Source organism: Oncorhynchus keta, chromosome 13, assembly GCF_023373465.1.
Source record: "Oncorhynchus keta strain PuntledgeMale-10-30-2019 chromosome 13, Oket_V2, whole genome shotgun sequence".
Lineage (NCBI taxonomy): Eukaryota > Metazoa > Chordata > Actinopteri > Salmoniformes > Salmonidae > Oncorhynchus > Oncorhynchus keta.
Genome location: NC_068433.1, coordinates 29530776 through 29557109, shown reverse-complemented (window position 1 = coordinate 29557109; position 26334 = coordinate 29530776). Strand labels below are relative to the sequence as shown.

General features: G+C 40.7%; 1 protein-coding gene across 1 annotated transcript; it reads right to left on the bottom strand.

Annotated features, from left to right (window-relative positions):
* Positions 1–158: 158 nt before the first annotated feature.
* LOC118375085 (zinc finger protein 79-like) lies at positions 159–20283 on the bottom strand. The gene is made up of 2 exons (XM_035761576.2): positions 19984–20283; positions 159–7356 (listed from the first exon to the last, which is right to left on the bottom strand). Exons 1-2 carry the CDS (start codon positions 20147–20149, stop codon positions 6308–6310), a joined length of 1215 nt encoding a protein of 404 aa, XP_035617469.1. The 5' UTR covers positions 20150–20283; the 3' UTR covers positions 159–6307.
* Positions 20284–26334: the final 6051 nt, after the last annotated feature.

The window sequence follows — 26334 nt, the reverse complement described above, 5'->3', positions numbered from 1 at the left end:
CGACCTCTTGCCACATTTAAGGCTTCAAACATAAAGATATAAAACTGTATTTTTTTGTGAAGAATCAATAACAAGTGGGACACAATCATGAAGTGGAACGACATTTATTGGATATTTCAAACTTTTTTAACAAATCAAAAACTGAAAAATTGGGCGTGACAATTGGTCGTAAACCAATTTACTCACATACAGTGAATAACAGCAGTGAATTTCACACATACTGTACAAGCAGGGGGTGAAAATATACTTTACACCATCACATCTTATTGAGAAATCGACACGAATTAGCCTACTTATTCAAAATTCATGACAGGCAGACAAAGAAGTATAACACAATTCTATACACAATGCATTTCATGTGTATTGTAGGATTTTCATTCTTCATAATGCATTCGTGTACATTACAGTACATTTGTTGTGGCTAACGTTAGCTAGTCTAGCTAGGTGGCTAACGTTAGCTATGCTAGGGGTTAGGGTTAGATTTAGCGGTTAATGTTAGGGTTAGGTAACATGCTAGCAAAGTAGTTAAAGGTTTAAAAAGTATGGATTTCAGCAAACAAAGAAAGGCCAGACTTTAATCAGGGCAAACATAGGTACATGATAAGGGTTTAAAATTGTACATTTTTACAAGCATTGACTGATAGCAACTTGATGTAGTCAGAGATCCAGTCCACCCACAATCGTTGCCACTCAACTCCCTTGACCAGTGTGTCGTGAGCAACATTAGCATGAGCAACTATAGTGGAATCGGCGGAGCGCCTTCGAAATAAGTCCCCTATTGAAACTGCTGCAAACGGATACAATTTGCGGAATCATATAACAATTGGACTAGATAATGCTAAACAAGGTTGGAATGTTGTTATATAAATTCAGCAAGACAATAATTAGTTAATTTGACACAAAGTAAAAATCTGTTTAAATTACACTGTGGATGTATAGACTTCAGAATTGCAATGGAAGCATACTTATATTGCAATGTACAGCCTTATCTATGGATCATATCTCCATTAGATGGGGTATCAGCCTACTCAGTAACACCAACAATACACAACTGTAAAGAGTTTTCAGAAATATTAGCGTCTTAGCTCTTATTGTGGGATTTTACCTCACGATTCAGTCTATTGTGTATATTGGGCATTCATATCGCAATGTACTGCCTTGCCTATGGATCTTAAGTCAATGCAATGGGGTATCAGCCTATTCGGTGACACCTGCATATTACAATTCTAAAGAGTTTACACAAATATTAGCTTTGTGGCTCTTAATGCAGGACTCTGAAACCACTACGAAATGAGCAACATTAAGCTCACCATGTCTATTGAACATTCATATTTATATGTACAGCCTTACCTATGGATCTTGGGTCCATGAAATGGGGGTACTCAGCGACACCCACCCAGATTACAATTCTAAAGAGTTTTCACAAATACTGGCATCGTAGCTCTTATTGTGGGATTTTAACTGTGGAAAAATCACCTCACAATTCATTCTAATGTGCCTTGAAATGCATTCCACGTGACTACCTCATGAAGTTGGTTGAAATGACGATATCACTGGAGTCATTGCAAATAAATTTGTGCCACATGTGTAGCCTACCTGGAGCTGGCAAAAAGATTGAGTAAATAGCCTATAACTCAAGTTTGTTGTTGTAGCCTTGTGTTATCATGCAATTCTTCATGGTCATGTTCAGTTAATTAAATTGGAAGTTATCAATTGTGATCATGGTTACAGCTCTATCGCAAATGTATCATTCTCCACATTTAATGTCAGTTTCATTGTGGACTTTTCTCTGAAATTCGATGTTGCCCTATCAGGGGCTATAGGCTACCTTTATCTAGCTCAGCAAACCATGGCAAAGTTGAATGACAATTATAAACCCAGATTTTAGTCAATAGCCTATGCCTATTGGAATAACAAGTAAATCTCGCCAATAGGCAATATATAAGGGTTTGTAGTCTTAACATCTGGCACATAATACTGGCACAATTGTCCAAAAATTGCCCAACATTCATGTTTTGAAGTTCATCCAAGTGTTTCTTGCGCAAAGATCGGTCCAACTTTCATCAAGCACACTCTCCTGTTGGATTTATCTATAGTTATGCACATGAGCAAACACAAATTGGGTGGTTTGAGCCCTGAATGCTGATTGGCTGACCGCCGTGGTATATAAGACCCTATACCACAGATATGACAAAACAGCTCAAATTACGTTGGTAACCAGTTTATAATAGCAATAAGGCACCTCAGGGGTTTGTGGTAAATTGCCAATATATCACACTTCCTCTGGCCTTATTGCTTAATCATAGAAGTCAAAACAATTTAGAATGACATCCGTTGATCGAAAATGATAGAAATCTTTCTGATGGAGAGGGGATCAAATGCTTATTTCCCTCATTAAAATGCAAATCAATTTATAACATTTTTGACATGCGTTCTTCTGGATTTTTGTTGTTATTCTGTCTCTCACTGTTCGAATATACCTACCATTAAAATTATAGACTGATCATTTTTGTCAGTGGGCAAACGTACAAAATCAGCAAGGGATCAAAAACTTTTTTCCCTCACTGTATGTGTGGGATACAGTGATGTAGTCATAAAAAAAATCATGTTAAATAATATTATTGCACACAGTCAGTCCATGCAACTTCTGTGACTTGTTAAGCTCATTTTGACTTCTGACCAATTATCTGAAAGATCCCCAAGTCGATCAGTGAATTGCCATAACAAATGGATTGAGTACTTGACTCAGGACATTTCAGCTTAATATTTTATTAATTTGTAAAAACATAATTCCACTTTGACATTATGGGGTATTGTGTGTAGGTCAAAATGTTTAAATTCAGGCTGTAACACAACAAAATGTGGAAAAGTTCAAGGGGTGTGAATACTTTCTGAAGGCACTGTAAGTATGCCCCCAATGCAATTCTGAAGTCTATACATCCACAGTACGATTTCAACAGATGACATTTTTTTTTGTCAATTAACTAATGGTCTTTTATTGATTTTATGTAACATTTTTGCAATGTTACACCAATATTTTCATCCATTTCAAATCGGGGACTTTAATTTTGAAGATGAACTGTTGATTCCACTAGTGTTGTTTACGACACACACGTTCTCCATTGTATGTGTGGAGTTGATTTCTCAGCAAGCCAGAGTATATTCCATTTCAAATAGTTTTTTGTGACATTTAAATGTTATTAAAAAAAACTGTTCCGTAAAATGGATGAAATAGTGATCATTGTTACCCTGAACAGTTTATTAATAGAGTAGAACTATAGCTAGCGATCAGTAGATGTACATACACACCTATTCCACAGTTCTCTCTCTGGTGTAAGACCATGACCTCAGCAATTTTCCTCCAAAATAAAAGTCCCGCAATGGTGAAAAATACAAATGGTCGAAATGTATAACATTTAGGGAAGATTTTTTCCCCCATATATTTAATGATAAATTAATCTCCTTTTAAAGCACAAATAATATAGCATTGACATTCTTGTTAGGACTAACAACATTAAAAGTAATGATTTCTATTGTAGATAATTATATAAATATATAAAACATTAATTATATAAATAACAAAACATTTAATGCTGCTATTAATAGTAATAACAATATTATAATAATCAACTTTGGAAAACACTTAAATCCTATTGTTAATTAGCCCATTCGCATTGTACGATGTTCAGTAAGTTTTTCATATTGGACATACTGCTCCGTAGCACACCATTTCCTGTACATCGTGTTGCAGTAAAAGGGGGGCCCATTCTACTCAGGGGCACCGCTAGTTTCCAAATCCACAGTGTACAACCCAAGGAGCATCACTGCTCATTCTGCGGCCCTTAGCTTAAATGAAGTAGGTTTTTCATAATAGACATACATATTGCATCGTACACAATTTCCTGTACATTGTGTCATTCTACTTAGAACCTCAGCTTTCCACATCCAGAGTTTATATTTGATTTTCTATTAAAAAAAAAAGACATGCACACGAAACAACCAATTATTAACCATTATCAATGATCTGCTCACAGAGGTCAAATAAGAAAATGAAATGAAAAAAAAACAACCATGATAAACAATGTTAATCCTACCAACAATGGCCTCTAGTCTTATGTCGAGGGCCTCCTTCGCAACTGGTCAAAATAGGTAAGTAGAATGTGTAAGAATACTTATGAGCTTACAGTACATTTGCATACAAAACACATACTTATTAGCTAGCCAGCGTAACGAAAACAGAGGCTGCATTTCTACATTTCAATGGGGCTAGCAAACAGCTAGGCTAAACACAATACACCTCTGACAACGGCTAACAGCTAAGACCGTTTTGGACATGCATGAAAGGGATGTCATCAATAGAACTACCTAGTATTCAGCCATCGGGTTACATCTGAGCCGCTCCAACATGCGTATCTATTAGGCCGACAGTGTCCTGTTATCTAATAGCTCACACATTTCACTGTAGCTTAACCAATAACCTATTAGGTCTTATGACAACGTCGCTTAACTTGCTACTTCACGTTTAATTATAGAATATCTGTAGACCTACTTGAAGCCCAATTACTGCCTGCCATTAGGCTACAATGGTTTGTTGAGCAATTACAAGAACCATTGTTATCATATCCTACTTTTAGGTCACCTTGATATTTTCTAAAATGGCGACCGAGGGGAACGAGCGAGCGACTGACCTTCGGCTTCACTCGTTCTTGTTCAGTTACACAAACTGAAGAAATGCAGATTTGACATAAATCAAACATGGTATACAAAATAGCACAAGAAAACACTTAGGATACATAACACATGGAAAGCTCTTCAGCCTATATTCTGGAATCATTTTCAGCACGGGAAAGCTCCGGTAATGACAGTTAGGTTTCACTTCGTAACGAGTGCACTGCATTGCGTTTTGGGAAACGGGCGTGACATCTGTCGTTAAGCCTAGGTTCCAACGCTAATCGGGAAACCGGGCCCTGATCACTACTGAAAAAAACGCCGTAGTCTGGCTGAAGTTTCGTAACTACTTATTCACTATACAAACAAGCACTAGAAGCTCTGACTATTGAACAGACATTGTAATGACTCTATAGTATTTTGACTACACAATTCCTACAAGTCTACAAGTCTACACATAGTCACTACTGCACAAATATGTTTTGTGTAGTGATTAAGTAGTACTTTTTTTCACAACGGTCAACACCACCACTCTGGTCTAGAAGGCCCAGTCCATCATTGGGACCGTGGTCCCACCCATACAGGGCGTTTTCCCCAAGCAGTGCCCGAGAAAGGCCCGTAATATTATCAAGGACCCCACACATCCCAGCCACTGACTGTTCGCTCCCTTAAATGTCGGGCAGACGGTATCAGAGCGTTGTGTCTCGGGACCGCCAGGCTCAGAGACAGTTTCTACCCAAAAGCCATCAGACTGCTGAACACCTGAACTGGCACTGACCACCAACAGCTCCTTTGCACCGACTCGCCACACCTTGGCACACATGCATATACACCATGACTGCTGCTACTACTAAACATCAACTAATTATTGCTTAACTATTGCACAATTCAACACTTTGCTCTACACATTCCCCTCCCCTAACACACGTGTAAATATTCTACTGTAAATTTGTTTGAGTGGCCTCCTTGTATTTATATTTATTTGATTGTTATTCAATTGAGCCTTTATCTGTATTATTGTTATACTTGTATTCTATTGTTGTTGCATTGTCAAGGAGGTGAACCTGCAAGTAAGCATTTTATTGTACACCATGTAGATCCTGTGCATTTAAATTTTAAAAAGGCACTCGCACATCTGCGCCATCTTTGTTGCAGGTGCATGGTAACAGTTGAATAAGATAAGATCAAAGAAGAAACCCGCACACTGCTCTTGCGAGTATCACCGCTCTTGCTAGTATCACCGCTCTTTATTAAGCTTTACGTATCGGCCTCAAAGCTCTAACGAAGGCCTTGAGGCTGACACGTAAAGCTTAATAAAGAGCAATGATACTAGCCAGAGCAGTGTGCGGGTTTTCTTCTTTTTTCTTATCCTGTGCACATGACAAAAACTTAAAAACTTGAACTTTTACTCCCATCTGACAGAAGACGTTATGTCCTAATTTTCTTTCTTTCCGCTTTTGTCCTGATTTCTTTCTTCGTGGACTTGATAAACATGTTTCAGCAGATGAGCCTTACGAATGAATGTTCACCCACAAACTGAGCAACCGTGTGCTTATCACCTGTGTGAGTCAATATATGCCTCCACCCTTAAACCGTTTAGCTGTGACGACTGCTCCCCTCTGTATGAGTCCGTAACTGATCAGGTAGTATGATTGCGACTGAAACATTTCCCACAGTCACCACAGCTAAATATTTTCTCTCCTGTGTGCGTCAACATATGCTTCCCTAGGTCACCCTTCTGCCGGAATCTCTTCCCACAGTCGCCACAGCTAAACGGTTTCTCTCCTGTGTGAGTCCGTATATGCCTCCCCAGGGCTCCCCTTTGACTGAAGGTTTTCCCACAGACGCCACAGCTAAATGGTTTCTCTCCTGTGTGAGTCCGTATATGTTCGGTTAGGTACTCTTTGCGATTGAAACTTTTCCCACAGTCACTACAGCTGAATGGTTTCTCTCCTTTGTGAGTCTTCATGTGCCTGGACAGATCTCCTTTGTATCTGAAGGTCTCGCCACAAACAAGGCAGGGTTTCCCACCCTGACAGAGTCGAACATGGGTCTTCAGTTTACAGGTGGAGTTGTAGTGTTTTTTGCATAAGCGGCATTCACTCTTCTTGGGGTGAGTCAAATGCCTCTGCAGGTCAGCTTTCAGAGCAAATTTTTCACCACAGTCATGGCAGCAGTGAATATGTATAGATGTGGTGCTGGGTTTAGAACGGCGTTCCCCCAATGGTGCGTTGGCATCCATTGGTGGGCTGCTGTAAAGTCCTACTGGGTGGCTGCTTACCGCTGAGCTGTGGCCGGAGGCATTGTTTTGATCACTTGGACGGTCACAAGGAATGTCAAGACCCTTTAGGTTGGTAACAGTGCCACAAGGTTTGAGATCCACTGGTGTAGAGTCACACTCTCTGTTCTCCATAGTCTGGGTTAGGGGAAGAGTTAACGACTGAAATGAGACCTCCTGATCACATTCACTTTTCACACAGGAAGGAATAAATTTGAACTCTATGATATCAGGCTCCAGCCCTTGAAGCTGTTCTTCCTCCTGACTGGTCCAGAGTTCCTCCTGTTCCTCTTTAATCTGTGTGTGCCCTGGGTCCTCCTGCCCCAGACTGTGGCTCCACTCCTGCTCACATTGCTGCTGCTCAGGGGGAACCGCCTCTTCAGCGACAGCAAGAGAGAGCTGCAGGGAGCCTTGAGGGAAGGAGAGGAAGAGCAGAATGAAATAGAACACTTGAATCATACAGGTGAATTATAGATCTCAATGATCTAATACAGCCTTTAGACGTGCCTGAAGGCAGATAGCGGACTATTTGCTCTCATTCGGACAAGCCCTAGGCCTATAGCCAGTTCACATGCCTACTATGAAATACACCATGGCTAATGTGTACCAAAAGTTCAGACACTAACTGTTAATAATCCTGACTTTCAATACGGTTTAGATACTATATTCACCCAAATATAAAAAGATACACTTTCTGCGTGTCGTTTTAACACGGATTCCGCATAGAGGTGCTTTGCGTTGCACCTTTACCTGAACTACGACACTTCCTGAGCTAATGGAAACAAGGTAGGGACACACAAACTTTGATTCAATCTTTGTAAAGTAAAATCTTTGTAAAGTTATTTTATGATAATTAAGTTGCGCCGTTTCCAGCCCCGATGTTGCTATGCTGTCCCTTGGTCAACATCGTCATATATATATATTTGTATTGATGAAAAACTAGACGTCCCTCGTCTCTCGCAAATGTTGAATAACATTTCATTTGAACTTACTCTACCGACTGTCTCAGTCTCAGTCTGCTGGTATGAACCGCTAACTCCAAAACCAGCATATTCTGACAGCATTCTGTTGTAGCCTTTACTACACAGTAGCAGGACTTGGTTGAGCTTGATGTGCCAGGGCAGCTTGTACACAACCCGAAGCCTGTCTGGTCTCATGTGGTATGAGACTGTAATCCACTACTATTGAGGTCACTAGGGCAGGGGACTAACAGATCAATGTCAAAACCAGAAATGTCTAGAAACCCCAGCCAATAGAAATGCTATGCTAGAAACGTCGACAACAAATAAAAACAGCTGCATTGAACCTTTAAGACCTATATGTTTAGGCTTTGTTTGAAAAGTTTAAGTAGGAAATTGCATGCATTTTGGACTTTTGGAAAGAGCTCAGAGCTTGTTTTCCACTCACAGCTGTCCCCCAGTGTTAGTTATAAAGAGGAGATGGTAATGAAGCAATACAGACCAAATTAAAGTGTTGAGTTTTTGCATGTTCTTAGGGTTGGGCGGTATCCAGATTTTCATACTGTCATGCGGTCCTTCTCTCATCCCATAATTTACAGTATTACCATAGTACACAAGGGGGTGCCAAAAACGCACAAGATACCATTTGGCGACTATTACCAGAACACTAACAAAATTTGTGAATTTCAAATAGAGGCTGCTTGCAAAATATGCTAACGAGCGCAAACGAAAAAAAATTAACTAATTGCAAAGACAGGCAATCCAGCTCATAAAGTTAAACATATATATAGATAGGAGCTACCGAATGTAATTTTTTATTGAGTTTGGATATTTACAAGCAAATGTGAAGAGACATTGTGCAAATAAACAAAGTTTCAAAAACATGCTTGTCTTAATGAAGAAAAGTACTAGCTCTGGAGCAGCATGTGTACACGCTGTATCTGTGTGGAGTCTGGAGTCGCTAGGGCAAAGGGCCTGCCTGCTCGGAGATGATGGGAGAGGAGCGGATGGGCCGAGAACAGAGGAGAAAAAATGCAAGAAAATCAAGTTGTGCAGTGGCAGCAGTACAGATAATTCACCCAAAGGGCTTTGACGGCAGAAAGCTAACACAATAAGATGCCATCACCTTATTAATTCAGCCACTTACTTAGATAACTAGCAAGTTAAACTTAGGGGCCACGTTAACACAGAGCAAAACATAAGGAAATGGATGATACACAAATCAGATGGCCATGCATCGTTTATGCAAAAAATACCTTGCTTTTTCATTGTAAGCTCATTTACTTGTGTGGCTGCTAGCCAAATAGTGTTGCACTTCCGTTGTCATCTGACAATGAAGCCATTTTCTGCCGAATGTGTTGCACTAATGTCTTTTCTATGAAGGAAAACTAGTGTGACAGGTAAAACGAAGAACGCATCTAATGTTTTGCACAAGTTGATTGCAGGTATTTACTTTAAAAGGAGCTACAAATATAAAAATTTAGAGAAATAGTTAACGGTATTTGCGGTATTGAAAAAAACACCCCGTGGCTATTTCCAAATACCCCAGTATACGGTATACTGTCCAAGAATAGCGTGTTCTACTGTCTTGTTAAGATAGGGGGTGACTGGGACAGATAATCCATCAAATGTTTTGGATAAAGTTTTTGTAAAACATGCACCTTACATCAGATCATCATGAAACTTTCATAGAGGTTTTGAAAGGTCTACAATTGGTTTCTCTTTTCATTGTCAGTATCCTTTTCCAGCGTTATAATATTCGTAACATCCAGGTAGGTAGCCTAGCGGTTAAGAGCGTTGGGCCAGTAACAAAAAGGTCGCTGTTTTGAATCCGAGCTGACGGAAAGTGACAAATCTTTTGATGTGCTCTTGAGCAAGGCACTTAACCCTAATTGCTCCTGTAAATCGCTCTGGATAAGGGAGTCTGCTAAATGACTCAAATGTTAAAAATGACATCTTGATGCATCATACCTTTGCTTCAGAAGTCTTTCACCAAATTTGTTGAACTTGTTCTGAGATGTATTCATCAGACTTTTGCTGAAGCAATTGTTAATATCTTGAAAATCATGTGTTCTAGCTAAGATTATCTAGGAAATATATGCTGAAATGCATCTCATACATGGCCGGTACAGTTGAAACCAGGATTCTTCAGTTGTGCCAACCTACTGTTTCATCAGGGGCGGCAGGTAGCGTAGTGGTTAGTGTTGGGCCAGTAACTGAAAGGTTGCTGGATCAAATCCCAGAGCTGACAAGGTAAAAAGCTGTCGTTCTGCCCCTGAACAATGCTGTCATTGTAAATGAGAATTTGTTCTTAACTGACTTGCCTAGTTAAATAAAGGTAAAATACATTTTCTTTAAATCAGCTATCCATGTGGCTCGTCTCGGACAATCCCGCAGGTGAAGAAGCCAGATGTGGAGGTCCTGGGCTGGTGTAGTTACACGTTGTCTGCAGCTGTGAGGCCTGGTTGAACATACTGCCAAATTCTCTAAAATGACGTTGGAGGCAGCTTATGGTAGAAAAAAAAACAATTAAATTCTTTGGCAACAGCTCTTGTAAACATTCCTGCAGTCAGAATGGCAATTGCACACTCCCTCAAATCTTGGGACATCTGTGGCATTGTGTTGCGTGACAAAACGGCATATTTTAGAGTGGCTTTTTATTGCCCCCAGCACAAAGTGCACCTGTGTAATGACCATGCTGTTCAATTAGCATCTTGATATGCCACACCTGTCAGGTGTATGGATTATATTGGCAAAGGATAAATGCTTACTAACAGAAATGTGAACAAATTTGTGGAGAAAATTTGAGAGAAAAGCTTTTTGTGGGTATGGATCATTTCTGTGGTATTTTATTTCAACTCATGAAACCAACACTTTACATGTTGCATTTATATTTGTTTAATAATATATTTTTCCCTTGACGGAGTGATGCTAAATGTAAAAAAAATAAAAAAAAGTTCCAATTTATCCCACTATGTTTTAGATAGAAAGATGAGAAGAGTGTTTATCAACAATCTGTGAATAGTCCAAGCAGAGGCATCATGTAAACAGGGGTATGCCCCCCCCCCCATAATATGTCCTGTTTATGGTTTTAAACATTTTAAATAAATCAACAAATATTTCTCAATAATAATGCTAGTCACGTAGCAATTTTATAAAGTTGGCTTTAGCTAGGTTCCCCAATCTGCCAAACTCATAACTATCTACCAAGAAGCCATTTCAGGCTATCGATCAAGTTAGAGTAGCTAGCTTGTCTAACTATCTGAGCTGGCATGCCTGCTGGCAAGGTTGATATACTTTAGAAAAGCAAGCAATAAAGAAATACTGAAAAAATAACTTACAATCCTTTCAATCTTTTCCCCAGATTTTAGTAGCTACACAGAGAAGCATATTTAGTTTATTTTTTTACATATAATTTAGCATAGTTATTATGGCTATAGACTGCAGGAAAAAGCTGTTTCGGGTATTTGAAAAATGGATAGGGGGGCACCCCCAGACATCCTCATGTACTTTGTCCCCCCTCAGATTTTGGGGGTGCTTGACACCCCTGAGTGTCTTTTTCAAATGAAACCCCTCCAAAATATACTGACTTCATCCAGTGTCCAGAAAGGTGGATTGGCAGTATAGGTACTAGGGTATAGGTACTTATTTTATGACAAGACTGGGGAATTACACAAAAAAGCCCCAATGTCACACTAATGCAATTCCACAAAATACACAACATGCGCAGCAGCAGATTATATCATTTTTAAATAGCACATTATCCAATTCTCACTTGGAAGCCTTCAGCCTAGTGTATTTTACTTCACACAAAGTTACCATAAATTCAAAGCACACAAATAATTGACACTACCGGACTGCACACGTGACCCCAATGCAGCTAATAAACCCTATAGGAAACCCCTTCAGTATAGCCTATAAAATAACGTGTTCGGACAGTCACAAATTTGATAGGCCTATACACAATTCTGTTAACAATTCAGAGATGTATGAGGTCAAATTCTATTTTCTCCTGTCCTAGAACATAGGCTATTTTCATATCCAGTCCTAATCCCGCTGAAACTCCAAATCCCGACTCCTGTCTCGCATGAAAATTCCTAACTTTATTCTGTAACCCATAGGTTGCATTATCAAGCACGTCTCGACTATGCATGTCAAAATAGCGCTAAAACATTTCCCATTTTCTCTGCACTGTCTTGTACTTGCTGCTTCAGTAGAGAATGTGTGATCAACAAACTATCTCCACTCCTCTCCCGGTTACATAATAATGCTAGAAATGTCCAGTTGCAGGTGGTTCCACAAAAACCAGAGAGAACTCCGGAAGATAAATATTCCACTTTTTGTATCGAGTGAGGAATGCCTATTGCATGTGTGTAGATCTTTGTTTTGTTGGCACTGTGTGACTTGCGGTCTACTTCTAAACGTTGTATTGAAACGAATAGCTCCTGCAAAGATATTGGAAAATGCTAGACGTGCGGGCAGGCAGTTAAGTTGGCGAGGAATCTTGCTGTGCAGTAAGACATGAACGTGGATTTAATACCTTTCAGAATTGTCTATTTCTTTTTTTACAATCTGCAACTGGACACATCAACTTTTCCCTCGAAACGAGAATGAAGAAAGTATCGCCAAGACCAGGTTAGTTTAACCCATAAGGGTCTAAGTCCTGCCTACGCCGAGGGAGGGGGGTTTCTACTAAGATATAGGAATTGTTTTAAGGTCATACCAAGGACAATTTAGCTATTTGATTTGGAATATTCTCTCAAATCTTGAGTGGCGGTGGTTGTAGATCTTCTTGGAGTCATCATTTTACAGGAACATGAAGGCTATCAAATGTGTACTGTAACAACTGTGTAGCCTCTCTGGATTAAAACCAAGTTATGATAAGTGTACTACGTATTGGATCACTAAAAAAAAAATGCACATTTTACATTACCATGTCGTTTACCAATAAAATGGTCTGATGGAGATGTGGACATACTCGGTATACAAATCCCCCAAAAAAGAAATGTTCTCACTCTAATACATTTTTATAGAAAGTTTGCAAAAATAGATAAGATCTTGCTTCCATGGAAAGGAAATACCTGTCTATTTGTGGAAAATCACCCTGATTAACTCTTTAGTCATATCACAGTTTACCTATTTGCTTATGGTTTTGCCTACACCTAGTGACCTGCTTTTTAAATTATATGAACATAAAATATTCTATTTTATTTGGAACGGTAAACCAGATCAAATTAAAAAGGGCCTAATATGAATTCGGAGGGCAGAAATGATTAAATATTAAAGCATTAGACCTCTCACTAAAGGCATCAGTCATACAACAGTTATACTTAAATCCAAACTGGTTCTCTATTAAATTGGTACGAATGTCTCATCCTATGTTCAAGAAGGGCCTTCTTCTCTTTATTCAGATTACACCGGGCCACTTTCAATTGTTTGAAAAGGAAATAATCTCCAAAATATCTTTATTTTTTTAAAACAATATCTTTATTTTTTTAAAACAATATCTTTATTTTCTTAAAACAATATCTTTATTTTTTTTAAACAATATCTTTATTTTCTTAAAACAATATCTTTATTTTTTTTTTAAACAAGCCTTAGAAGGTTGGTTGCAATTTCAGTTTAATCCACCTGAAAAGACAGAACAAATAATACAACAAATATTGTGGTTAAATTCAAATATACTTATTGATAAAAACTTTTTCGAATAATTTCTTTTTAAAAAAGGTATAATTTTGGTTGTGAATGATATCATAAATAGGACTGGTGGAGTTATGTAACACATGCAGCTAACACAGACATATGGACATGTCTGCTCTACCCCAAATTACAACCAATTAATTGCAGCATTACCACAAAAATGGAAGAAGCAAGTAAAAGGGGAAAAAAGTCGGCCCTGTATTAAGGAACAAATGGTTAAAGAAAAGAGTGATAAATAAAAACATATACAAATTTAATTTAAGGACCAAAAAACTGACAGCTGTGCCATATAAATCGCAAAATAGTTGGGAAGAGATTTGCGATGTGCCCATTCCATGGCACATGGTTTATGAATTGATATGCAAAACAACGCCGGATGCAAAACTTTGAATTTCTCAATTTAAATTACTATACAGAATTCCTGCAACTAATAGAATGTTATATATATGGGGGATACAATCTTCCCAGCTCGGCAGATTCTGCTGTGAGGAGGCAGAGTCATTAGATCATTTGTTGGCATTGTCCATATGTAGCTCGTTTTTGGTCACAGGTCCAGGAATGGCTGAAGAATTGCAACATTTTCCTAGAACTAACGCTGCAGACAGCAATACTGGGTGATTTGAAAAGTCATAGTCAATAAATTTATAATATAAATTATTATTATTTTAGCAAAAAAATATATATTTTTACAATCTGTAGAAGCTATGAGAATAGATAGTCATTAGCGAAACATCACAGCACAGTTGAAAATTATATGGCAAATAGAAATCCAAAATGGATGATGTTGAGAGGTTGAATGGAGCTGAAGGGTTGGACTAATAGCAAGATAAAACATGTAGAACATACGGGGTCTGTAAAATGTATATAGGTTCAGAACTTTTGTGAAATAGCACAGTTACAAATAGAAATCAAACTGGATGGACAGAAATAGAGGAAGGACTAAAAACAAACAAAAAATAACTATTGTAAAATAGACTGAATGTAAAATGTGTATAAGATGTATAAATTGAAGTTAAAAGCCGAAGTGTTTATTAGTTTACTCCAATTGGGGGATCGGCGGTAGGGTTTGCTGGGAATAATAATAAAGGTATATTCTTTTAGAAAGTATGTATGTCTATATAGGTATATGTGTATGTATATATGTGTATATGTATGCATGTGTGTATGGATATATATATACCCCAAAAATATATGGGGGATTGGAAATTATGCAGACAATTACATTGATGGAACCAATATTCTTTCTGCAATATTTAGCTGATCCACCCCTTTAAAAACAAAAACAAAACAACAACTGCGCTTTACAAATACATCCTGCCAGATCACTTATGTGAGGCATATAATTAGTTATATATATTGGTAGAATTCTCACATCATATGCACGTGAGAATATATGTTATATGTACAACATATATACACACAAAAGTATGTGGACACGCCTTCAAATGAGTGGATTCAGCTATTGCTGACACCAGTTTCTGTGTATAAAATCGAGCACCCGGCCATGCATTCTCCATAGACAAACATTGACAGTAGAATGGCCTTACTGAAGAGCTCAGTGACTTTCAACGTGGCACCATCATCGGATGCCATCTTTCCATCAAGTTAGTTCATCAAATCTCTGCCCTGCTAAAGCTGCCCCAGACAACTGTTAGCGCTTTTATTGTGAAGTGGCAACGTCTAGGAACAACAACGGCTCAGTCGCAAAGTGATAGGCCACACAAGCTCACAGAACGGGGGTTCCAAGCAGAACGGGAGTTCCAAGCCTACCAAGTTCCAAGCTGCCTCTGGAAGCAACGTCAACACAAGAACTGTTCGTTCGGAGCTTCATAAAATGGGTTTCTATGGCCGAGAAGCCACACACAAGGCTAGGATCACCATGTGCAATGCCAAGCTTCGGCATGGTGTAAAGTTCGCCGCCATTGGACTCTGGAGCAGTGTAAACGCGGTCTCTGGAGTGATTAATCACGCTTCACCATCTGGCAGTCCGACGGACAAATCTGGGTTTGGCGGATGCCAGGAGTATGCTACCTGCCCCAATACATAGTGCCAACTGTAAAGTTTGGTGGAGGAGGAATAATGGTCTGGGCTAGGCCCTTTAGTTCCAGTGAAGGGAAATCTTAATCCTACAGCATACATTGACATTCTAGACAATTCTGTGCTTCCAACTTTGTGGCAACAGTTTGGGGAAGGCCCTTTCCTGTTCCAGCATGACAATTCTCCTATGCACAAAGCGAGGTCCATACAGAAATGGTCTGTCGAGATCGGTGTGGAAGAACTTGACTGGCCTGCACAGCGCCCTGACCTCACGAATGCTCTTGTGGCTGTATCGAAGCAAGTATCCGAAGCAATGTTCCAACCTAGTGGAAAGCCTTCCCAGAATAGAAAAAGGCTGTTATAGCAGCAAATGGGGGACCAACTCCATATCAATGCAAATGATTTTGGAATGAGATGTTTAACAAGCAGGTGCCCACATACCTTTGGTAATGCAGTGTATATATAGCTGCGTTTTCCATTAGCTAAGCCGTAAGTTGGGTATATTCCATTCCAATGATTAGCTTACTATTGACAATTTCCACAGGAAACCTTGTCTTGTTTCTGGTGGAAAAAGGCATTAAATTGCTATCGAACACTAATGATGTTTTCAAACAGCAAGACCAAGATCAACATGGCAGTTGCCATTGATTTATCAAAGTTGTTCTTTATAACGTCTAAATAAAACATGTCTAGTGCAACCCCCATATCAAATCAAATGTGTATGTGACAAATAAAATGTGATTTGATTTGAATTGTATTTGTCACATGCGCAGAATACAACAGGTGTAGACGTTATAGTGAAAGGCTTACTTAACTGCATTGTTGGTTTAGGGCTTGTAAGAAAAGAAAAAGTAAGAGATAAGAATAACAAATAATTAAAAAGCAGCAGTAAATAACAGTAGCAGGGCTATAAACAGGGGGTACCGGTACAGAGTCAACGTGTCAATGTGCGGGGGCTCCGGTGACGAGGTAATTATGTACCTGTAGGTAGTTATTAAGGTGGCTATGCATAGATAACAGCAGAGAGTAGCAGCAGCGTGGGGAGGGGGGGGCAACGCAAATAGTCACACACTCACTAAATGCAGGCGAAGGCTGCAAGATGAAGTCCTGTTTGGCCCTGTCCGGGGGTGTCCTCGGATGGGGCCACAGTGTCTCCTGACCCCTCCCGTCTCAGCCTCCAGTATTTATGCTGCAGTAGTTTGTGTCGGGGGGCTAGGGTCCGTTTGTTATATCTGGAGTACTTCTCCTGTCCTACTCGGTGTCCAGTGTGAATTTAAGTGTGCTCTCTCTAATTCTCTCTCTCGGAGGACCTAAGCCCTAGGACCATGCCTCAGGACTACCTCACATGATGACTCCTTGCTGTCCCCAGTCCACCTGGCCGTGATGCTGCTCCAGTTTCAACTGTTCTGCCTTATTATTATTGGACCATGCTGGTCATTTATGAACATTTGAACATCTTGGCCATGTTCTGTTATAATCTCCACCCGGCACAGCCAGAAGAGGACTGGCCACCCCACATAGCCTGGTTCCTCTCTAGGTTTCTTCCTAGGTTTTGGCCTTTCTAGGGAGTTTTTCCTAGCCACCGTGCTTCTACACCTACATTGCTTGCTGTTTGGGGTTTTAGGCTGGGTTTCTGTACAGCACTTTGAGATATCAGTTGATGTACGAAGGGCTATATAAATACATTTGATTTGATTTTGATTTGAAGTTGGTGAAGAGCAACAGAAAAAACTTGCAGTCAACTTCATGACCTTTGATCACGATTTTTTTTAAAGTTCACGCAGTCAACATGTCGGCAAATCGAACAATTTTCATCCCCATAACGCGACAAATTTTGAAAAGACACAAAAGTGTTCTGCTCAAACGCACCCATTCACTTTCAATGTAAGGAAAGCGAGAGAAACGGAGTGGGTGGGGAACGTTGAGCGATGCGAGCATGGGCGAGTGAGCTGAACAGGACGGGACTAAAGTTGGGGAAAGCTGAACGTTGTGCAAATCCTGCCCGATATTGCAGTGCAAGTGACCAATCAAAGCTCACCATAGCCTCCAACCCCAAATGGATTGGCTGACAATGGCTGTTGATAGGTAGCACTACCTAGTTTGCTTGCTAGCTTGTTAACGTTAGCACCCACATGAGGTCGCTAAGGCGAGTGTTGATTGTATAGTGTATCTTACGCAAACGGAGCGCAACGGAGTACGTGAAGGTGGTTTTAAATCACAAAATGGCTGTCCCTTTGCAGTACGCAGTCCTGCCTACGTTGTTTGCATCGACAGAGTTTTCTTTCACTCAAATATTGAAAAAAGACCACGCAATTCCTTGTGCAGCGGCAGTGTTGAGTAATATGAAGCTCTGTATTTTAGACCAAACTCACTTTGGTTGAAAATGGAACCAGGAAAATTTTTGCACAAAGAAAATAATTGTAAATATATCAACTGTAATTGTAAAGTAATTGTAAAGTCCTCAACTGGCAGCTTCATTAAATAGTACCCATAAAACACCAGTCTCAATGTCAACTTCTAGGCAGAGTTCCTCTGTCCAGTTTCTTTTGCCCATCTTAATCTTTTCTTTTTATTGGCCAGTCTGAGATATGGATTTTTCTTTGCAACTCTGCCTAGAAGGCCAGCATCCTAAAGTCGCCTCTTCACTGTTGACATTGAGACTGGTGTTGAGCGTGAAAAACCCAACAGCGCTGCAGTTCCTGACACACTCAAACCAGTGTGCCTGACACCTACTACTATACCCCTTTCAAAGGCACTTATAATAATACTAATAATATATGCCATTTAGCTGACGCTTTTATCCAAAGCGACTTACAGTCATGTGTGCATACATTCTATGTATGGGTGGTCCCGGGAATCGAACCCACTACCCTGGCGTTACAAGCGCCATGCTCTACCAACTGAGCCACAGAAGCCACATGTTGATGTTGGATCATTCACCCTCTAAATGGCACACATTCACAATCCATGTCTCAATTGTCTCAAGGCTTAATAATAATATATATATATATATATATATATTTTTTTTTTTTACCTGTCTCCTCCCTCCTCAGCAACACTGATTGAAGTGGATTTAACAAGTGACATCTATAAGGGATCATAGCTTTCACCTGGATTAACCTGGTCAGTCGGTCATGGAAAGAGCAGGTGTTCCTAATGTTTAGTACACTCACTGTATATCAACAGGACAGTATAATTACATACACTTTTCAAAGCACTGGTATGGAGTTCAGATTTGTGCACAAGATAAAAATACATGCATGAGACGCAGTCATTCTTGCCGAGCTCGTACACGCGTTTACATGGTTCTGTGCATGCTTCAGGTGATAGAAATCTGAACTCAATACCAGTGCTTTGAAAAGTGTATGTAATTATACTGTCCTGTGGATATGTCTCACATTCCTACTATCATCACCTGGACGACCGGTAAAGTAGGTTCAAATATAATTTAATCAACATTCGGGCTTGTGGAGGTGGAAACCATGTGTTTGATGTATTTGTTACCATTCCACGAATTACGCTCCAGCCTTTACTGCAAGCCCGTTCTCCCCAATTAAGGTGGCACCAACCTGTGCAAGAAGCTGATTAAACAGCATGATCATTATACAGGTGCACCTTGTGCTGGGGACAATAAAAGGCCACTTTAAAAAAATTGCAGTTTTGCCATACAACACAATGCCACAGAGTTCTCAAGTTTTGAATAAGTGTGCAATTGGCTTGCTGACTGCAAGAATGTCCACCAGAGCTTTTGCCTGATAATTAATGTTAATTTCTCTACCATAAGCTGCCTGCAAAATCGTTTTTGCGAATATGACAGTACGTTCAGACGACCTCACAACAGCAGACCACCTGTAGCCACACCAGCCCTGGACCTCCACATCCGGCTTCTTCACCTGCAAGATCGTCCGAGGGAGGGTGCTGAGAAGTATTTCAGTCAGTAATAAAGCACTTTTGTGGGGGAAAACTCATTCTGATTAGCTGGGCCTGGCTCCTGAGTGCGTGGGCCTGGCTGCCAAGTGGGTGGGCCTATGCCCTCCAAGGCCCACCCATGGCTGTACCCCTGCTCAGTCATGTGACATCCATTGATTTGAACCCAATGAATTTATTTCAATCGACTTATTTCCTTAAATAATCTGTAACTCAGTAAAATATTTGAAATGGCGGCATGTTGGATTTATATTTTTGTTCAGTTTAGCTATTTCAATAAGCTTTTCGTGAAAGACAGTGAAACTTCCAATAAAACTGTACTTTAAAATGGATTAAATAGTGCTCACGTTTAGCCTAAACATGTTATTAATTGAATAGGATTGTATCTAGTTATCAGTAGATGTACATACGAACCTATTCCACATAGTTTTATCTCCGGTGTGATTCGCAGCATTCTCCGTAGCCGATCATTCTCCTCCTGGTACTCCACTACCGCTTTCTCAACTGCACCAAAAATCTCCACAGCAGCCTCCGTTAAGCGCTCATTTAAAAACACACGAAACGACTGTAGTTTAGACATTTTCAGTCGAATGAGAGTTGAGGAGCCAATTTAGTTCGGGCTGTGGGTCTTTCTTTACTACACAAAAAATTGCTAATTTTCTCCTATGGTGTTATGGCCTCTTCTTCTTCAACGATGGGGTTTAACCGCGAATGGCATCCGTTGTTAATGGCGCATTACTGCCACCAGCTGGACAGGATATTGAATAAGAAACCACAACAAAAACATTGCGGGAAAGGGGGAAAAACGACATACAAAATTAAACACATCAACGAACAAAATCCATCCCACTTCTTTAATCACAATCCACTAAAAAAATACATATCTAAACAGGCTCAGGGATTTCTTGCACAGTCTTGGGTGTGAAATCACAAAGACCCAAACTTTCAACTGCATTTCACAATGATTCCAATTTTCTTAGACGTGTTCTTCACGTGTGCTGTACAGTTTATGACCATTACAATAAATAATACAAATACCACCTTTTTAACATATAGCATTGGTCGTGGTGACTCTACTACCATTGTTTCTTCCCCACCACTTTTTCCTTCCAGTCTTCTCACCGCCTCCAGATAGGAGAAACGCTGGACACTCCTTACCCTTGCCACTTCATTCTCCTTCACCCCAACAGGGCACTCCAGGAATTCAGGTGCATGTTCACCTCCACAGTGGCAGCATTTCACTTTATCTGGCATACAATACTCTTCCCTTCTTGCACACACTTGACACATTAACAAATATGTTATATTCATGACACTGAAGGGGCTTGTGCACAAAAGCTCTTACATGGTATCTCATGAATCCTAACTGTATATGTTAATTTATTTTCTCCATCCACCATACAAGTCAGTCGACATTCCAGTCTGGCTTCTTCTTCTTTTGCGGGTTTTATGACAGACTACAATCCAAATGGTTTATTACTGCCACCAACTGGACAGGGTTGGGAAAAAAACAATAAAAATAAAACCCATACGTGATAGGAAAAACGAACTTAATCCACCCAACATAAGACAATAAAAAAAAATCATTGACAAAAACAAAACCCCAGACTCCCACTTCTTCCTTCCTTTAAATCTCCATATGTCCCTTCTCAAGCTCTATAACCTGCGATGGTGGTATGTCTTGAGACAATAATCTATGCAACTCCTCCGCCGAGAAGACTTTCAGTCCCAGGAACCGTTCTGCTGCATCCACAATGATATCTGTTTTCCTGGAGTTCCTCTCCCCCTTGGCAGGGACCATTAATCATCATAGCTATAAAGGCCACAAAGTCCACATTTTTAACCTATAACATGTCTGGGTCACTGCTGTTAAATGGATACCCCTGCAGCCTTCGGTGAAGGCCTATCCACCACCATGGACTGACTATTCAGGAGCACCAATCAAACCCTCAACCCTTTTAACAGCTGCTGCATATGAAATACTCTGGACAGCCCTGACTTTGGCCACCTCATTCTCTTTCACCATGGTTGGGCATTCCAAAGACGTGGCTTCATGGTTCCCAACACAATTGCAACATTTCACATTTTCATCACTTTTAAAACACATGTTAAGATCTTTTCCACAACCTGTCTTCTTGTCTTCTTCATCTTGTCTTCTCCCTTCTGCAAACACTTGAAACATGTCAAAAAGCTTTACAATGATAACACTGCATTGGTCTTGGAACAAATACTTTGACTCTGTAGTCTACACTTGAGTAGGGCAAGACTCCATATAAAAAAAATGAAATAACAAGACTTCACGTTTTCTTAATTCACCACGCGATTCATCCAACGAGCATCAATCACTCCAATCCCTGCAACATTGACTTCCCACGAAACGCCAGATAGTACCCCCTTTGAGGGGTTCCCTGTTCTCTCTCTAATATCAATATGCCTCGTCCATTACTGTCCTGGTCAGTGATTACTGTTTTATTTCACTGTAGAGCCTCTAGCCCTGCTCAATATGCCTTAACCAACCATGTTGTTCCACCTCCTACATATGCGATGACATCACCTGGTTTAAACGTCTCTAGAGACTATATCCCTCTCATCATTACTCAATGCCTAGGTTTACCTCCAATGTACTCACATCCTACCTTACCTTTGTCTGTACACTATGCCTTGAATCTATGCTATCGTGCCCAGAAACTTGCTCCAGAAACCGTGCTAGACGGCCAGTTCGTATAGCATTTAGACGTACCCTTATCCTACTTCTCCTCTGTTCCTCTGGTGATGTAGAGGTTAATCTAGGTCCTGCAGTGCCTAGCTCCACTCCCACTCCCAGGTGCTTTCATTTGTTGACTTCTGTAACCGTAAAAGCCTTGGTTTCATATGCATGTTAACATTAGAAGCCTACTCCCTAAGTTTGTTTTACTCACTGCTTTAGCACACTCTGATGATGCCTGGCTATTCTTAAAACCTCTTAAGGAAGCTGCGAATAAGCATGCCCCATTCAAAAAAATGTATAACTAGGAATAGATATAGTCCTTGGTTCACTCCAGACCCGTCTGCCCTTGACCAGCACAAAAACATCCTGTGGCGTTCTGCATTAGCATCGAATAGCCCCCATGATATACAACTTTCCAGGGAAGTTAGGAACAAATATACACAGGCAGTTAGGAAAGCTAAGGCTATCTTTTACAAACAGAAATTTGCATCCTCTAGTACCAACTCAAAAAGGTTCAGGGACACTGTAAAGTCCATGGAGAATAAGAGCACCACCTCCCAGCTGCCCACTGCTCTGAGGCTAGGAAACACTGTCACCACCAATAAATCCACTATAATTGATTTTTCTACGGCTGGCCATGCTTTCCACCTGGCTACCCCTACCCCGGTCAACTGCCCGGCACCCTCCACAGCAACCTGCCAAAGCCCTCACCATTTCGCCTCCAAATCCAGATGTCTGATGTTCTGAAAGAGCTGCAAAATCTGGACAACTACAAATCAGCCGGGCTAGACAATCTGGACCCTCTCTTTCTAAAATTATCTGACGAAATTGTTGCAACCCCTATTACTAGCCTGTTCAACCTCTCTTTCGTATCGTCTGAGATTCCCAAAGATTGGAAACTGCCGCGGTCATCCCCCTCTTCAAACGGGGTGACACTCTAGACCCAATCTGCTACAGACCTATATCTATCCTACCTTCTCTTTCTAAGGTCTTCAAAAGTCAAGTTAACAAACAGATTTAACGACCATTTCGAATCCCACCGTACCTTCTCCGCTATGCAATCTGGTTTAAGAGCTGGTCATGGGTCCACCTCAGCCACGCTCAAGGTCCTAAACGACATCATAACCGCCATCGATAAGAGACATTACTGTGCATCCGTATTCATCGACCTGGCGAAGGCTTTCGACTCTGTCAATCACCACATTCTTGTTGGCAGACTCGACAGCCTTAGTTTCTCAAATGATTGCCTCGCCTGGTTTACCAACTACTTCTCTGATAGAGTTCAGTGTGTCAAATCGGAGGGCCTGTTGTCCAAACCTCTGGCAGTCTCTATGGGGGTGCCACAGGGTTCAATTCTCGGGCCAACTCTCTTCTCTGTATACATCAATGATGTCGCTCTTGCTGCTGGTGATTCTCTGATCCACCTCTACGCAGACGACACCATTCTGTATACATCTGGCCCTTCTTTGGACACTATGTTAACTAACCTCCAGACGAGCTTCAATGCCATATAATATATATATGATATATGCCATTTAGCAGACGCTTTTATCCAAAGCGACTTACAATCAATCATGTGTGCATACATTCTACATATGGGTGGTCCCGGGAATTGAACCCACTACCCTGGCGTTACAAGCGCCATGCTCTACCAACTGAGCTACAGAAGGATATAACTCTCCTTCCGTGGCCTCCAACCGCTCTTAAATGCAAGTAAACCTAAATGCATGCTTTTCAACCGATCACTGCCCGCAGTTGCAAATGAGAACTTGTTCTCAACTAGCCTACCTGGTTAAATAAAGGTGAAATCATTTTTTTTTTAAAATTACATAATCTCCATTGCACTGCCCATTCCCACATGGACAAAAGGAGCACCTACAGTGGGGCAAAAAAAGTATTTAGTCAGCCACCAATTGTGCAAGTTCTTCCACTTAAAAATATGATAGAGGCCTGTAATTTTCATCATAGGTACACTTCAACCATGACAGACAAAATGAGAAAAAAATCCAGAAAATCACATTGTAGGATTTTTCATTTATTTATTTGCAAATTATGGTGGAAAATAAATATTTAGTCACCTACAAACAAGCAAGATTTCTGGGTCTCACAGACCTGTAACTTCTTCTTTAAGAGGCTCCTCTGTCCTCCACTCGTTACCTGTATTAATGGCACCTGTTTGAACTTGTTATCAGTATAAAAGACACCTGTCCACAACCTCAAACAATCACACTCCAAACTCCACTATGTCCAAGACCAAAGAGCTGTCAAAGGACACCAGAAACAAAATTGTAGACCTGCACCAGGCTGGGAGGACTGAATCTGCAATAGGTAAGCAGCTTGGTTTGAAGAAATCAACTGTGGGAGCAATTATTAGGAAATGGAAGACATACAAGACCACTGATAATCTCCCTCAGTCTGGGGCTCCACGCAAGATCTCACCCCGTAGGGTCAAAATGATCACAAGAACAGTGAGCAAAAATCCCAGAACCACACGGGGGGATCTAGTGAATGACCTGCAGAGAGCTGGGACCAAAGTAACAAAGCCTACCATCAGTAACACACTACGCCGCCAGGGACTCAAATCCTGCACTGCCAGACGTGTCCCCCTGCTTAAGCCAGTACATGTCCAGGCCCGTCTGAAGTTTGCTAGAGAGCATTTGGATGATCCAGAAGAAGATTGGGAGAATGTCATATGGTCAGATGAAACCAAAATATAACTTTTTGGTAAAAACTCAACTCATCGTGTTTGGAGGACAAAGAATCCAAAGAACACCATACCTACTGTGAAGCATGGGGGTGGAAACATCATGCTTTGGGGCTGTTTTTCTGCAAAGGGACCAGGACGACTGATCCGTGTAAAGGAAAGAATGAATGGGGCCATGTATCGTGAGATTTTGAGTGAAAACCTCCTTCCATCAGCAAGGGCATTGAAGATGAAACGTGGCTGGGTCTTTCAGCATGACAATGATCCCAAACACACCGCCCGGGCAACGAAGGAGTGGCTTCGTAAGAAGCATTTCAAGGTCCTGGAGTGGCCTAGCCAGACTCCAGATCTCAACCCCATAGAAAATCTTTGGAGGGAGTTGAAAGTCCGTGTTGCCCAGCAACAGCCCCAAAACATCACTGCTGTAGAGGAGATCTGCATGGAGGAATTGGGCCAAAATACCAGCAAGAGTGTGTGAAAACCTTGTGAAGACTTACAGAAAACGTTTGACCTCTGTCAATGCCAACAAAGGGAATATAACAAAGTATTGAGATAAACTTTTGTTATTGACTAAATACTTATTTTCCATCATAATTTGCAAATAAATTCATAAAAAATCCTACAATGTGAATTTCTGGATTTAATGAAAATAATTGTGTCTGTCATAGTTAAAGTATACCTATGATGAAAATTACAGCCTCTCTCATCTTTTTAAGTGAGAGAACTTGCACAATTGGTGGCTGACTAAATACTTTTTTTGCCCCACTGTATGTGAGAATGTGATTAATTGACTACAGCTCAGCGTTCAACACCATAGTGCCCTCAAAGCTAATCAATAAGCTAAGGACCCTGGGACTAAACACCTCCCTTTGCAATTGGATCCTGGACTTCCTGACGGGCCGCCCCCCAGGTGGTAAAGGTAGGTAACAACACATCAGTCAGTCTGATCCTCAACACAGGGGGCCCATTAGGGGTGCGTGCTCAATCCCTTCCCTGTTCACTCATGACTGCACGGCCAGGCAAGACTCCAACACCATCATTAACTTTGCTGATGACACAACAATGGTAGGCCTGATCACCGACAACGACGAGACAGCCTATAGGGAGGTCAGAGACCTGACTGTGTGGTGCCAGGACAACAACCTCTCCCTCAACGTGATCAAGACAAAGGAGATGATTGTGGACTACAGGAAAAAGAGGACCGAGCATGCCTCCACTCTCATCGATGGGGCTGCAGTGTAGCAGGTTGAGAGCTTCAAGTTCCTTGGTGTCCACATCACCAACAAACTAACATGGTCCAAGCACACCATGACAGTCATGAAGAGGGCACGACAAACCTATTCCCCCTCAAGAG

Coding starts and splice junctions, on each gene's coding strand:
- LOC118375085 (XM_035761576.2), bottom strand. CDS start 20,149: ATGTCTAAACTACAGTCGTTTCGTGTGTTTTTAAATGAGCGCTTAACG. Junction 7,357..19,983: donor GATAAAACTATGTGGAATAG/GTTCGTATGTAC, acceptor CCTTCCCTCAAG/GCTCCCTGCAGCTCTCTCTT.